General features: G+C 37.1%; 5 protein-coding genes and 1 non-coding gene across 10 annotated transcripts; 5 read left to right on the top strand and 1 right to left on the bottom strand.

The window, feature by feature from the left end:
* The first annotated feature begins 293 nt into the window (after positions 1-293).
* On the top strand, positions 294-2,217 carry LOC103866610. The gene is made up of 6 exons (XM_009144553.3): positions 294-518; positions 989-1,081; positions 1,243-1,354; positions 1,433-1,766; positions 1,832-1,886; positions 1,971-2,217. Exons 1-6 carry the CDS (start codon positions 399-401, stop codon positions 2,043-2,045), a joined length of 789 nt encoding a protein of 262 aa, XP_009142801.1. The 5' UTR covers positions 294-398; the 3' UTR covers positions 2,046-2,217.
* Positions 2,218-2,353: 136 nt separating this feature from the next.
* Positions 2,354-3,930, top strand: LOC103866609 (nudix hydrolase 23, chloroplastic). 2 transcript variants are annotated; one of them, XM_018658734.2, is made up of 6 exons: positions 2,354-2,710; positions 2,807-3,151; positions 3,232-3,372; positions 3,449-3,507; positions 3,590-3,656; positions 3,744-3,930. In XM_018658734.2, exons 1-5 carry the CDS (start codon positions 2,513-2,515, stop codon positions 3,648-3,650), a joined length of 804 nt encoding a protein of 267 aa, XP_018514250.1. In that variant the 5' UTR covers positions 2,354-2,512; the 3' UTR covers positions 3,651-3,656; positions 3,744-3,930. The 2 variants fall into 2 exon arrangements, with proteins under 2 accessions (XP_018514250.1, XP_009142800.1); XM_009144552.3 differs by having other exon boundaries at positions 2,359-2,710; positions 3,751-3,917.
* A 501-nt stretch (positions 3,931-4,431) lies between these two features.
* On the bottom strand, positions 4,432-6,563 carry LOC103866608. Its single transcript, XM_009144551.3, has 4 exons — positions 6,049-6,563; positions 5,722-5,762; positions 5,166-5,209; positions 4,432-5,080 (listed from the first exon to the last, which is right to left on the bottom strand). The coding sequence occupies exons 1-4, from the start codon at positions 6,271-6,273 to the stop codon at positions 4,605-4,607; spliced, it is 786 nt and encodes a 261-aa protein (XP_009142799.2). The 5' UTR covers positions 6,274-6,563; the 3' UTR covers positions 4,432-4,604.
* A 767-nt stretch (positions 6,564-7,330) lies between these two features.
* Positions 7,331-10,688, top strand: LOC103866606. Of its 3 annotated transcripts, XM_033292539.1 has the most exons (3): positions 7,331-9,100; positions 9,196-9,293; positions 9,327-10,688. In XM_033292539.1, exon 3 carries the CDS (start codon positions 9,376-9,378, stop codon positions 10,516-10,518), a length of 1,143 nt encoding a protein of 380 aa, XP_033148430.1. In that variant the 5' UTR covers positions 7,331-9,100; positions 9,196-9,293; positions 9,327-9,375; the 3' UTR covers positions 10,519-10,688. The 3 variants fall into 3 exon arrangements, with proteins under 3 accessions (XP_033148430.1, XP_018514234.1, XP_009142798.1); XM_018658718.2 differs by lacking the exon at positions 9,196-9,293 and having other exon boundaries at positions 7,332-9,100; XM_009144550.3 differs by lacking the exon at positions 9,196-9,293 and having other exon boundaries at positions 8,801-9,044.
* Positions 10,689-10,932: 244 nt separating this feature from the next.
* On the top strand, positions 10,933-14,123 carry LOC103866605 (probable protein kinase At2g41970). 2 transcript variants are annotated; one of them, XM_009144548.3, is made up of 8 exons: positions 10,933-11,727; positions 11,881-12,052; positions 12,144-12,400; positions 12,501-12,627; positions 12,704-12,977; positions 13,085-13,217; positions 13,327-13,413; positions 13,829-14,123. In XM_009144548.3, the coding sequence occupies exons 2-8, from the start codon at positions 11,953-11,955 to the stop codon at positions 13,952-13,954; spliced, it is 1,104 nt and encodes a 367-aa protein (XP_009142796.2). In that variant the 5' UTR covers positions 10,933-11,727; positions 11,881-11,952; the 3' UTR covers positions 13,955-14,123. The 2 variants fall into 2 exon arrangements, with proteins under 2 accessions (XP_009142796.2, XP_009142797.2); XM_009144549.3 differs by having other exon boundaries at positions 11,868-12,052.
* TRNAS-GCU lies at positions 10,945-11,026 on the top strand. The gene has a single exon. It is a non-coding gene; the product is annotated as a tRNA-Ser (tRNA).
* Positions 14,124-14,324: the final 201 nt, after the last annotated feature.

Genomic DNA, 14,324 nt, shown 5'->3' with positions numbered 1-14,324 from the left:
ATAGTAATCAGAACGACACATTAATACATTATCACTCAGGGGTAAGAAAATGTAAAAAGTAAAATAAATCAGTGGTCGGAAAAAAACAAAAGACACAAAACCAATAGTATATTCTAATTTTCCAAGTGGTTTCACTCAATTTACGGGTGCAGTAACTTTATTCGTGACGCTTAACAGTAAAAAATGAAAAAAAAAACTTTTTTCCTCCGCTTAATGTTTTTTTTTTTTAATTTTTACCGGTGGTGAATAGTAAATACCAGCCACGAGAATACGCCCTATTGAGCGAGTCCGACCGACTGAGTCACGCCCGAGTCACATCATCGGCTTTTGGTTATCTTCCTCCCTCGCCGAAAAGACGCAATCTTTTTTTTTTGTCTCTCTCACGGAATCTAACAGAGATGAACGCCGCCATTAGAGCTGCGATTCAAAGACCACAGAGCTTAGCTTCTCACCTCAAAACCGCGCTTTTTCATTCCACCCCCGTCTTGGAACGCAAACGCCGCACTTCCTGGGAATCCGTCAGTCTCTCTCTCTCTCTCTCTCTTCCCGCAAAGTTTGATTCTTTTCGTTAACCCATCAGCTAAAGCTTCGAGCTTTGGCATTTCTTTGGATCAATTGAACATGTTCTTAGCTTTTGTTAGATGGGTTTTCTCTAATTGTTCAGACACAATGTTGGGACTTTTAGATGTACACTTGTCTGAATTACGACCATTTTAACTAGTGTTTGGGAGTTTGAACATGTGGGAATGTGATTTTCGGGTTAACCCGTTAGCTAAAGTTTCGTGCTTTGGCATTTCTCTGGATCGGCTGAACATGTTCTTAGCTTTAGTTAGATAGATTGAGAATCTGGGGGTCTGTTTAATGGTTCAGACACAATGTTGGGACTTTAGAGATGTTTAACTTGTCTGAATCCCGACCATTTTTACTAGTGTTTGGGAGTTTGAACAGGTGGATTTATGATTTTCGGTTTTTATTTAATCTGCTGCAGAGATCATATGTTCACAAGAAGAGGAACAGAAGAATGAGGGAGAAGCAAGAGTTATTACGCAATGTCAATGCTTTCGCAGCAAACATGTTTCCGGTATAGTCTCATCTTATCTGATCTTAAGTAACGTTTTAGCTATAGTCCGTAATGAAAAATACTAATGATTCAATAGTTAAAAAAAAAAAAGATTTGGAAATGGTAGTGTATTGTTTTGGTTTATGTTTTAGTGTTTTAGAGCCTAACATTTTTGAGTCCAGAGTTGGCATGATGATGGGTATGATGATGATGATGAGCCCTCCTCACGTAAGCAGAAGTCGTGGTACAAAAAAAAGTACGCCAAGAAGGAAACCAAAGGCAAATGGGATCCAAGTAAGTGGTTTTGGCATGTAGATTGTTCACTGCTTCTATAATCAAGTAAGTGACTATATTGTTTGTTCCATTGTGTAGGGAACTTTGATTTTTGCGAAGCTGATGATGACTTTGACATTGACTATGTGTTCCGGACTGCTTTTGGTGGACCCCGAGGCTTCTCTTTTTCATTCACTTTTGAAGAGGATGAACCTCCTCGATGGCATCATCGTGACCACTCTTCAAGGTTCTCCAACAACTCTAAGAAGAAGTCTTGGAGATCAAAACATCGAATATACGAAGAAGAAGAAGAAGATGGATATACTTCAACAGAATCCAGCGACTCTGAGTCTGAGCCAAACCAAGCTTCTCATAGACAAGCACTTGGCTTGAGTCCTTCAGGTCCATTAAACCTCAAAGACGTCAAAAATGCGTAAGTACTTACACTTCATCATATCAACCCATACATTCATCTTCTCACCACTCTCATTTTATCAGATTTCGAACTTGCGCTTTAAAATGGCATCCGGATCGTCATCAAGGCTCTAGCAAGGTATATAACCAAATAAGATCATCCGCATTTTTAAATCTCCATTCTCCTATTTGTTTCTTGAATCTATGATTTGTATTGAAACAGGAGGCGGCTGAAGCAAAGTTCAAGCTCTGCAGTGTGGCTTATGAATCTTTATGCGAAAAGCTAGCTGTGAACTGAAGACGAAAGAGTTTAGATAGTGTTTGATTATATATTTTCATATATCCATAGTGTTACCATTTCAAAGCTTATCCTAAAGCATAACAATACTACAGGATCCAAGCAAATACCTTTGATCTGTCTTTTATTATTGAACTTTCTAAAAACTGAATCTTATCTCTGCTTCTGTGTGTCTTAACCGGTTAATTTGACCGATATCTCTCACTTCTGTTTCTGTGTCTTAACCGGTTAATTTGGTCGGAAACTAAGTCAAACTAAACCGGTTTTCAGCACTTGTCTTAAACATTGTGAATTCAATAACTTGGATTCTCTCTGCTTTTTTCATTCAACAAATCATATCTCTAATTGCCATCTCTCTCCTCAAATTTCAAAACTTTCTACCGAAATTGATTAGCCAGCGACGGAGAACAGTCATCAACGCCGGAATCTGAAAAAAACAAAAACTCCGGTGAAAACGCAGTCGTATAATGCTCAAAGCCGTACAGATCCTGTGTTGCTCTTCAGGGTTAACCAGATTGACCAAGACCCGCAACTCCTCCACCGTAAAGCTCTCAACTTTCTCGACTTCTCCTCGGAAAACACTCTGTTTCAACCCGACCCGAATGTCCTCTTCCTCCTCGCTTCCCGGGTCCGACCCACTTCCAAAGTCTCCGACTTTCGTCTCCGTGAGTCTCTAAACCATCTCTCTCAAACATCTTTTTCATTCTTTGGTCTCGTTCTTGTATTTACTCTGTTTTTCCTCTGTTTTCGTTGGTCTCAAGGGCGATGTTCGGAAGATAAAGTTCTGTCAATGGTGTGGAGGCCCCACCAAGCACGAGATTCCCGACGGAGAAGAGAAGCTCCGAGCCATCTGCACACGCTGCGCCAAAATCGCTTACCAGAATCCTAAGATGGTTGTGGGTTGTCTCGTTGAGCACGAAGGAAAGGTTTTGCTTTGCAAACGCAACATTCAACCTTCACACGGTCTGTGGACTCTTCCTGCTGGTTATCTAGAAGTTGGAGAGTCTGCTGCGGAAGGAGCGATGAGGGAAACTTGGGAGGAAGCTGGAGCTAGTGTTGAAGTTGTTTCCCCCTTTGCGCAGCTTGATATTCCTCTTATTGGACAAGTAAGTAACACACGTAGTTCTCTGTTCTTACTACTAGTTCATATGATTGTGTGTACTTCTAATGTGGTTTTTGGAGTCAGACGTATGTTATATTCCTGGCAAAGCTGAAGAATCTTGATTTTGCGCCTGGTCCTGAGTCATTGGAGTGTCGTCTCTTTGCACTAGACGAGATACCCTTTGATTCCTTGGCGTTTTCGTCTATTTATGTTACTTTAAATCTGGTGAGTATATTGATACAAAACAGTCTCATATTCTCTCCAGTGTTGGTTCACTAGATTTTTCTTTTTTTTTTGGTAGTATTTGGAAGATGTTAAAAAGGGGAAGATAAAGTTTCACTATGGTACTATAAATAAAAGGTGCGTGTGGGAGTGATTGTTTTGAGAGATACTAACAACGGTTTCACTTATGGTTTTGTTATGTGATTTGGTTGTTTCTCAGGCCTGGAAGTAGTCCTTCAGATATTCGAGCGTTTAGTCTTGATTACCATTTGCAGCCGTGAATAGAGGTTTTTACAATCCTTCCTCTCTAGATATATGTATGTACTCGGTGTAATAAACTTTAGTACTTAATGTGAGAGCGTTTCTTCTCACAGCTTGCAGGAAGGAGCAGCTTCTGGATTTTTGATTCATTCTTCCATGTCTGTGTCTTTTCACTTCAGATGTTCACATGTTAATGGCTGAACAAAGTGTTTCTGTTTCTAATTTCAGTTGTTTCCCCAATTGTAAAAGGAAAACTTCAGATGTGAATGCAAAACATTTTGATCAATTTTTGTGTAACTAGTCATCATGTCACTATTAATGTGTTAGAGACCAAAAGATGGGGAGTATTTATTCTAGCTGAAGCTTCTGAAGTTCAATGTTATGTTGTCAAAAATGCTTTCATATCTAATTAATAATTTTAATGATTTCAGCTAATTTCATAGTCTAATTTTATTTATAATATACAAAAGCTCTACCTAATTAAACTACATTATCCCCACCGTCACCATGCATCATAAACATTGACAAAACAATCACAATACACCAACTTAAAGTTATACCTACTTTCTAGCCGCATTATTTTATCTTTTCAAAATATAAAATTACGAGACATATAATTCTGTTAAATTAGCTCTCAATTTATTCCCACCAGAACGTCTTGTTAATAATCAAATCATACAGTAAGGAATCAAAGAAATACTCGGCTTTAATTTATTTTTCTATGGCCTAACTAATTTCTCAATAGTCTTTGTTGTTTCAGTTCTGTTTATTCTTTTGTTGAACTTATAGTTCTATTCATTCCTGTCATAAATCTTTTTTGAAAAAAAAAAACCAAAAAGAGTGCATAGAACCATCACGTCCTCGATCAATCTAGACGCACAATGTGCACACACCCAAAACATAGAGATACGTCCTTTATCATCATCATGTACATAAAAAAATATACATAAAACTGTAAACGCTGATCGACAGACTTACTTATCAGAAGCAGCAAACTGATCAGCAGGTGCACTTATCTCACTCTCAACAGTACCACTACTTGTGCTGGTTTGTCCAAGCAAACTACTTATGGAACGCGCCTTCACCATTCCAAGCTTCACTCTCTTGCTCTTCACTTCCACCACCACTGCCTTTTTCTTATCTCGGCCGCCACGACCACCAGCACTCTTGTTCATGCTCCTTACCCTTCCTTTACCAAGATGATGCTCACAAAGAGAATACCCATAAAGAGTTTGCTGAAAACATCTCCATCCTCTACCGTTAACGCGGCTGCACCGTGATCCTTCCTCTAACGCACCGCTCTTCTTGGCTTTCTTCTTCCCTTTACTACCACCACCGCCTCCACTAGCTTCTTCTTCTTCCTCATCATCCTCGTCTTCTTGTTCCTCGAAGCTTATAAAGCCTCTTCTTCTCTTCCTCAAAGTAACAACATTTTCATTCTTCTCGACAACTATTATGTATTGCATACAGATGGTTAATGGTGCAACTTAAAAACATGTTTTATTTTCACCAAAACGATCAAGCCCTACGTGTACCTTGTGTTGAAGAGTCAGATTCTCCTGTGGGGTTGACGTTCTTGCTGCGAATGTTTGAAGCAAGAAGGAATAAAATAAACTTAATATAAAGAGATGAAAGCGATTTATATATGAGTGCAAGAAAAAAATGATAATAATAGAGAGCAGCACACAAGATAAAGAGTATAAATAGGGTCGATATGGGGACCATAAAAGCATCACATGCTAACGTGCACCGTCATGAGGTGTGCATGTTTAGAGTATTATTGAGTATAGTCATCATCGCTAACTACTTCTCTTTGTATTCCCAAATGTTTTAGGTGTGCGAGAAGAATGATGATAATATAAAACCAAAAGAAACTAAGATGAATTTACAAATTTGGGGGATAATTAGATCCAACCTCGATTGCTCATCTTCAAAACATATTCACATATAACAAAAGCTTTCTGGTTCTAACAAAGTAATAAAAACTATGTATTATCTAATTAGTAATTACACCCACAAAGTTATAATAGAGATGAGAAGGAACTGTAAGGATTCATAAAAAGATTCATAGCTATGATCGAATTTACTTACCTGCCGGATGCATCAGTACTACTCTTTACACCATCATCATCCTTTTAGAAGAAAAAAAGAAAAAAAATGAAGATGAGCAGTTGAACATTATTTGTTTTTTTTTTTTTTTGAAAACTGGCCTTAAACATTATTTGCTTCTAATAAGAAAATCTGCAAATGAAGAAACTCCAGTGTAAACTAAATCAATTATTATTTCCACACACACACAAAAACAAAGTACGGTTTTAATACAACACAAACTGCACCCAAGTGTCGAACTGTGGATTATAAATAACATTAATTAGGAGTTTCTAATTTAATGTCAACGTATAGACAAGAAGAACTCACCAAAGCTTTCTCCTGCTTCTTGTCAATCACATCTCTTTGCTGACCATCTGAAACCGGCGCGGGTGGTTGAGAAAGCTGAAGAAGAGAAGCAAGAACCCCGTCTCTGTCTTGGCCGCAGAAGTAACTAGCGGTGGCCGTCGGTGACCGGTTAGAGTAGAGATCTGAGAGAGGAACAGGTAACAGAGACGAAAGAGGAAGAGGCACTTGTCGTTTACGGATCCTCATCCGGAGAGAAGATACAAGAGATTCTTTACTTTTTTTTTTCTTCAGGTCTTTTTGTTTGCACCAAAGAAGAACTGTAGTGTAATCTTTTTTTTTTTTGGGTTAACACAGACTTGGAAAAATAAATAGAAGAAAAAGGATTTGTGGTGTTGTGTTTTCTTGGTAATGGTTCTTCTCTCTCTCCCACACACTTTTATATTGTTGTTGCACCCAAAAAGTAAGTTAGTAGTAACTGAGAAAGGAAGAGTCCAACTTGGAATGACTGAGATTAGTAAACCATTTTATGTACTTGCATTAAAGTATTTATCTATTAGAAAAATACATAACCGGTAAGAAAATGGTCAGTGGTAATAATGGTCTGATTATTACTGATTTGGTGTTATTAGCCGGGTCAACTACTAGGATTAAATTTTCCAAGTTTGTAACTAGATAACATGATTATGAAATAATTTACATAAATAATCATGTAAATGTATCTCCTACGAAAAGATTGGAAAATTGGTTGTTATTGACTTGACTGTAGTTACACATGTATAATGTGATATAAAAATCCAATGAATTAATATATTAAAAATTGATATGATAGTAAAATTAATTTTTATTTATATATAAACTAATATGATAGGGAAATTGCATCTCTCTAACCTCTTTCTACAAAACTAATTTAATTTTTTTTTATGGTTATATCACAAATAAGCCCTATTAAATTTGATGTATGCCTTTTATTGAGTGGGTAGGGAGAGAAGTTTTATCCTTAAGCTTTCATGGGTGGGTCCTTTTTTACATCTCTTTCTCCTTCATAACGTTTTTTTTTCGTTTGTTATCACTTTGTTTTTGTTGTTGCTTCTCTATATTCCCCATTCAACTCTTGCAAGTACTGGAGAGACAGTGTATTCGAGCTAGCTCGGACGATACAACTAATCAATTCATAGTATATTCATGATCCAATAGTACACATCCAATATATAAACTAAGTATATTATGTTTGTCATGTGAAACTGTTAACATTTGTTTATCAGTCGATAGAGATCGTATTATATTTTATTTAGTATTACAAAAATTAACAATGATAAGAAAAGGGAGGAACGATAATGTTGCACCAGCACTTGCATCCCTCGTTGAAATAGGTGGGAATGGGCTGGCATGTCACATTAAGACAAAAATCGACAAAACAGCTCCTTTTTTTCTTTGTTATTGTGCAGGTGTAGGATAGAAACAACACGAGCGGGCGTCTTAACGTGCACCTCGTTCATTCAGGTACTTTTTCCAATTGTGAATATCTTGAAAGTATGAAATTATATGTGTTTTTATTTTGCCACTTAATTTCTATATTTATGATAGTTTATTACGTATGAAAGAACGAACAGTTTAGAGCTGAGAGTATGTTTCTTTCTTTTTAATGCAATTTACACACATTACCATATGTGGTCTAGCTGAACGAGACATTGATTCGTTTCTTGTCTGACTTTTCTGATGAAAGACGAAGCGTGTTTTCTACTTGTGATATTGAAGGCTTTGAACCGACCCATCTGCTATATATGTCTGATGAAAAAGTGTATATTTATCAATGTTTATGTATCTTTCGACACACTACTTAGGTGCTGCTTTAGTTTGTTTTAAGTGACCTCGTGCGAGCTTTTCCTACGTCAATGCAAATGTGGTGTTGGCCTTTAGTGATTTTCGCAGAGCTGGTGATCAGTGGTTGGAGATGAGTTGCTCCTATGATGGATTGGGAGGATTGTAAATGAGACAGTAGCGTTCAGTTATTTCTTGTCTCCATTACATTCATCATGTTGATTGCTGAGAGATGATGTCCTTGATCTTATATGAGTAGAGTTTAGTTATCTATATGCATACTCCAAATATTATTTTTTACCTCCTTCTTCATAATAATGAATAAAAAACACACAGACATTTTGAAAAATAATACTATTAGTAAAGAAAACATTTAATTATATAGTTAATTAAGTTAATAGAAATCTCATGTAAATTACATGAAACAGTTATGAAAAAAACACTTCAGAAATTTTATTTTACTATCTCAACTATCAAAGTTTGTTTTATCAAACTTATACAGATAGAAATTATAATCTTATACCTTATAACTCGCAGGAACTTTTTATAAGAAAAAGAAAGAAGTTATCATTCACACTGATAACTATGATACTATTCATTCTACTATTATATTTTTTCGACAAAGACTAATCATTCTACTATTTCAAGTCAGTTTATGCAATGCTTTTAAAACTTTTTAAAAAGGAAATTATCAGATTTTATTTATCATCAAGCCAGTTTTTGTCTTATTTACCTAAAAACACAATCACTATTTCATATGTTTACTTCTGGTTATTAGTTATTTGATAAGGTTGATTTCATATTATGGAAATGCATTATCTCTACGATATTAATTAATCATGATTCATATCTTTTCAAAATAATTAATTATATTTAACCAAAATTTTAAATAGTTGTGTGATTCATTACTAAATCTTTGGTAAGAAAATAAAAGTGTAATATAAAATAGCCAAAATTGTACATGTAATCTGGTCAAAGAGATTGCAACTAATCTCTCTCTCTCTCTCTCTCTCTCTCTCTCTTCCTGTCTGATTTTAAATACAGAGTCTTGTCCGACTTTTATTTTTTTTAATAATTGACACAGGATTTGATCGTACCGAACGAAAGCGAAGATTCCATTGACGAATCCGAGAAGGCGAGAAGGTTCGAAGCTCAGTGACGATCATCGTCACCCAATTTGACTCAATTCACTTTTTGAGGTTTCCGTAATTCTCTTTTTTCAACACAATTTGTCTCAAGTTCGGTTTTTTAGACGGTGGGTTTACTCTCCTGATGGTTAATTGTCTTAAAGTCACGAGCTTTAGGGTTTTTACAATGTTAAATCTCAATTTAGGGTTTTTTGCGAATTAGGGTTTCAGAATTTGGGGAAAGAGATCCATGATTGTGTTCGGTTATAGAATAATTGATTTGGTTTGATACTAACAAGACAGGAGACAAACCATCTTCGTGAATCTTATAACATTATGTTTTATTTCATGCAGTGAATAAAACAAAAGATCCAAAGGAGTTTTAATTTTTGTGTGTTTATTGATGGGAGAGGAGATTTCAAGCAGAGTGAACCTTGATTTGAATCTGGGTCCTGGCCCTGAGGTAACGAATGCTTCTGCTTGGGGTAATGGACCATTGAATGGAGAATCTGAACCTCTGAGAAGGTTTTGGTCGAGTTTAAGACAGGTAGATGTTCGTCAGGTTCCTCCTGGGGAGACTCATAGCCCATTGATAGAGTTGAGTCAGTTAATCATCCCCTCTGCCTTACCAGCTGGCGAGGAGGAGTCTAAGAAGTGCGAGAACGGGAACAAAGTGATTGAAGAAGACAGTGTGAGAGAGGAGAAGAGAGTTGTTGAGAAGAGCGTTGGAAGCGAAGGGAGCTTTTTCGATTGCTATGTGTGTTTGGACTTGTCTAAAGAACCGGTTGTAACCAACTGTGGACATCTCTTCTGCTGGTCTTGTCTTTACCGGTGGCTACAGGTCTCGGAAGCGAAGGAGTGTCCTGTTTGCAAAGGGGAAGTATCGGTGAAGACCTTGACTCCAATCTATGGCCGTGGGGAGAAGAACAAAAGAGTCTCTGGAGAGGGGGGTTCAGACAAGAACAAGAAGATCCCATCAAGACCTCAAGCGAGGCGTGTGGAGAGTCTGAGGACTACTCTTGAGAGGTCAGGCTATGTAGGGACGGAAGGGATTAGACAAAGGGAACCTAGGACAGGAGAAACACCAGCTAGACAATTTCTTAGCCGGGTTATGACTTCAAGAGGAGTTAGAGCAGAGCAGAACCAGTCTAGTGCACCATTGGTGGCGGCACCGTTAGATGATTTTAGACAGATGGGGGCAGCCATCATCCAGAGGCAGATGATGCAGGCAGCAAGATTGACGGTGCCGTTTTCTCCTGTGTTGACTGCTGCTGAGAGATTAGAGGATGCTTATTTGATGAGGCATACGTTTGATGAGCAGCTCAACAACGTTCCTAGTGTTGGTGGGGAGGACAGAGATTCGTTCTCAAGCATAATTGGGGTGATGAACTCAGAGAGTCAAGTTGATACTGCAGCTGAGATTGATTCTATGGTGACTGTTTCGACTTCTTCATCTGTGAGAAGGCCACATGAGAACAACGGTTCAAGGGTCTCTGATGTAGACAGTGCAGATTCTCCTCCACTGAGGAGGAGGAGATTGGCTTAAGAGTGGTTTACGACTTTCATGCAATTTTAATTGTTTTTGTTTAGTTTAGTTTTATTTTTTGGATTTTGGATTTTTGAATTTTTTGGTTTATGCTTAGGGATGATTATTGAGTCAAAAAAATTTAATAATATAGTCAACCGCTTATATATAAAATATATCTGTTCAGATTATGTTAGTCCAACTTCTTTTTTTTTTTTAATATGGTGAATCAAACTCTGTAGTTGGCATTACCATAGATTCATAGGCCAGTCTGTTCATTTTGTATCAAAATATTAATGATGTATTCGAATCATAGAATTTGTATCTGTTCAACTTTATGCTAGTCCAATGTCCATTTCTCATCTGATGAATATACATGAATTTAGTTGACTTCTCCAATTATTATCGTGTCTAAATTAACACTAAGTTTATTTCCGAACAAAACAAGTCGCTTTGGCCGAGTGGTTAAGGCGTGTGCCTGCTAAGTACATGGGGTTTCCCCGCGAGAATTCGAATCTCTCAGGCGACGAGCATTTTTATGATTCATTTTATAACCTTTGATGAATTTTGGTTAGAGATGAAGCAAAAGAGGAGGTTCTTGTGGTTCTGTTCTTGGATTTTTTTTTTCATGCAGTATGATTCACAACTAGACACAGGGAATATACATATGTATACACGTACGTGCATGGGGTGGTCATCATGGTGGGCGCTGATAGATGATTTTCTGTCAGGAAATTTAACCCTTGAAGAGAGTTATTATCTGGATGCTTTATCTTAGAGACTGATCAACTGTGTCAAGATGATAGATGAAATTTAAACCTAATATGAATTGTCAGGCAAATGATGTGTAATATAATGTAGAAATGTTCAAATGATTGCAAAGATAAATTACTAGTAGTATGGTCCAGAGAGGACGTGCCAGACGTGAAGGCAAACACTTCACATTTCCTACGTTGAGTATTTAAATTTATCTTTTAAAAATGCAATATGCGAATGTGTTTCTTTTTTCTTCTCCCGATTTTATCGCGCAAGAGAGAAACAAAGAGACTTGCAAGAATTCATTTCTTTTTCTCTTTGTCAAACTTCCAAAACATTCCAAGATCGTTGATCTTTTTTCCAGAAACTGGACGTTGATTTTATTCAAACTTCTCGTAAACAGATCCTTTTGTTGGTCATCTAGAGTATTCATCATCATCATTCTTGTGGTGTTGATTCGATGGCAGAATCAAGGTAACAATCATTCATTTCCTGGATTTTTTTACCATCATTCGTGATATGATATGAAAAAATGTTTTGCAAATTCAAAATCGTTATTTTTCTCCATAGAATAAAGAAATTAGATTCATAAACATTAAAACACATTTTAAAAGATGTTATTAACAGATAAAACGGAGATTGACATAAAGAGAATCCAACATACACAAGAATAAGAACAAGACAAAAAGATCTGAAGGTATGTTTTGTTGCGGAGGTGCGGATGAGGAGCCCGCCGGTCCGCCAGCAAACCAGTATTCATCAGCGCCTCCTAACAAGGCCGGAAATAACAATTTTGGCGGTAACAAATCCCTAACTTCTCCTCGCCCCTAACCCTTATCCCTGACTTTGTTGTGAATGAGCGTTTGCGTTTTGCATGCGTTTGTGATTAGGCGGCGGGAACAGAGGAGAGCCGAGGAATACAAACGCACCGAGATCAGGAGCTCCTGCAAAGGTTTTACCTATAGAGATCCCTTCTATTCCATTGGATGAGCTGAACAAAATATCAGGTAACTTCGGAAACAAGGCACTGATCGGTGAAGGCTCTTATGGACGTGTCTTCCAAGCTAAGTATAATGGAGGTGATGTTGCTATTAAGAAGCTTGATGCTAGCTCTTCTGAAGAACCTGACTCCGATTTCACCTCACAGGTACGCACATAAAAATATTACAACCCTTCAGCTAAATTAATTTAACCAAGATTAATCTAATAATTGTTTTTAAGTAATTTCTTTGTATTAAAATGGCAAGTTATCGGTGGTGTCACGGCTTAAAAATGAACATTTTGTGGAACTGGTGGGTTACTGCTTGGAAGCAAACTACCGCATTCTTGTCTACGAGTTCGCAACTAAAGGTTCATTACACGATGTGTTACATGGTACGTAAAATTCAACTCTCATTAGCTACTCATGTTTTGTTATGGACTATATATGTGATATTGGATTGGTCTTTAGGGAGAAAGGGCGTGCAAGGGGCTGAGCCAGGACCGGTGCTGAACTGGAACCAAAGGGTCAAGATCGCATATGGAGCAGCCAGAGGGCTTGAGTTCCTTCACGAGAAGGTCCAGCCACCAATAGTCCACAGGGACGTAAGGTCGAGCAATGTCTTGTTGTTTGATGACTTTGTAGCCAAAATGGCTGATTTCAACTTGACCAACGCATCTTCAGATACTGCCGCGAGGCTTCATTCTACTCGTGTATTGGGAACGTTTGGCTATCACGCTCCAGAGTACTGTACCATAAACCAATTAGTTCATCTTTTTTAATCATCTCATATTGTTCTAGTAAAGATTATGTATTTGTTCTTGATAACTTACAAGGGTAATCTTGTGTTAGGTATGCTATGACGGGACAGATAACACAGAAGAGTGATGTGTATAGTTTCGGTGTTGTGCTTTTGGAACTCTTGACGGGAAGAAAACCCGTAGATCATACCATGCCTAAAGGCCAACAAAGTCTTGTTACCTGGGTACGTACACATATTAATTAAAGTAAATATGCATGTTCCAAAGGATTGATACCCTTATTGTGTTATTATAAAAGTTATAAATCCTTTTACTTTTGTATTGTTTTTGCAGGCAACTCCGAGACTAAGTGAAGACAAAGTTAAACAATGCATAGATCCGAAGCTTAACAATGACTTCCCTCCCAAAGCAGTAGCGAAGGTCCGTTATTTTTGGTACTTCGGCTCTTCTTAACCATTAAATTATTAACGAACTTATTTGCATGTAGAAACTTATTTGCATGTAGATAGTTTCAAAATGATGTTCAGGCTTCTTTAGTAGCTAAATGTTTTTGTATCGAGTTTCTTGAACTTTCAACTTCAATTTAGATGGAAGTATGTAAATTATCTATTTTTATTCATGATGTAAGAAGATCCATAACATTTTGAGTGCATTGAGATGAATCACATATGTTTGAATGGGGATGGTGTATTTAGATAAGTTTTTTTTGTTTTTTACTCATACTGAATCATAGCTACCTAAAAGTCTAAGCTAATATGAGTAATGAGGAAGGATCTTGTGGTTTATTAGTTTTCTAATGCTGACTTTTCTTTTCTTTGTGGTGGTCGTCGAACAGTTGGCTGCCGTGGCGGCCTTGTGTGTTCAGTATGAGGCGGATTTCCGGCCTAACATGACCATTGTTGTCAAGGCACTTCAGCCTCTCCTTAACTCCAAACCGGCCGGTCATGAGTCTTCTTCCTGAATTACCAGTTAACCAATTCTCTTGGTTTTGTTTTTGTTGTTGTTCTGGCTCTCTTCCTCTCTTTCCTTCTTGTTGTAAGATGTTGTCATTATTTTTTTCTGTCAACGAGATGTTGTCATTGGAATGTAACTTACTGGTTTAAAGCCCTCTTTTTTTGGTCTAGCCTGGCTACATTGATTAGGTAATACACAAAACTAGGTTAAGATCCGCGCCTTGCGCGGAATGAACATTATATATATAAATTATTTTATATATTATATGTTTATAACATATTATGAAATAATAAATATATATTGAATAATTAAAAAGTCATTATCTACTATTTATATAATTAAATTGGTGCGAACATATAAATAAATTTTATAAATCA

The sequence above is a fragment of the Brassica rapa genome, chromosome A05, assembly GCF_000309985.2.
Source record: "Brassica rapa cultivar Chiifu-401-42 chromosome A05, CAAS_Brap_v3.01, whole genome shotgun sequence".
Taxonomy (NCBI): domain Eukaryota; kingdom Viridiplantae; phylum Streptophyta; class Magnoliopsida; order Brassicales; family Brassicaceae; genus Brassica; species Brassica rapa.
The sequence above is the reverse complement of the archived record's forward strand: the minus strand, read 5'-3'. Positions and strand labels throughout refer to the sequence as shown.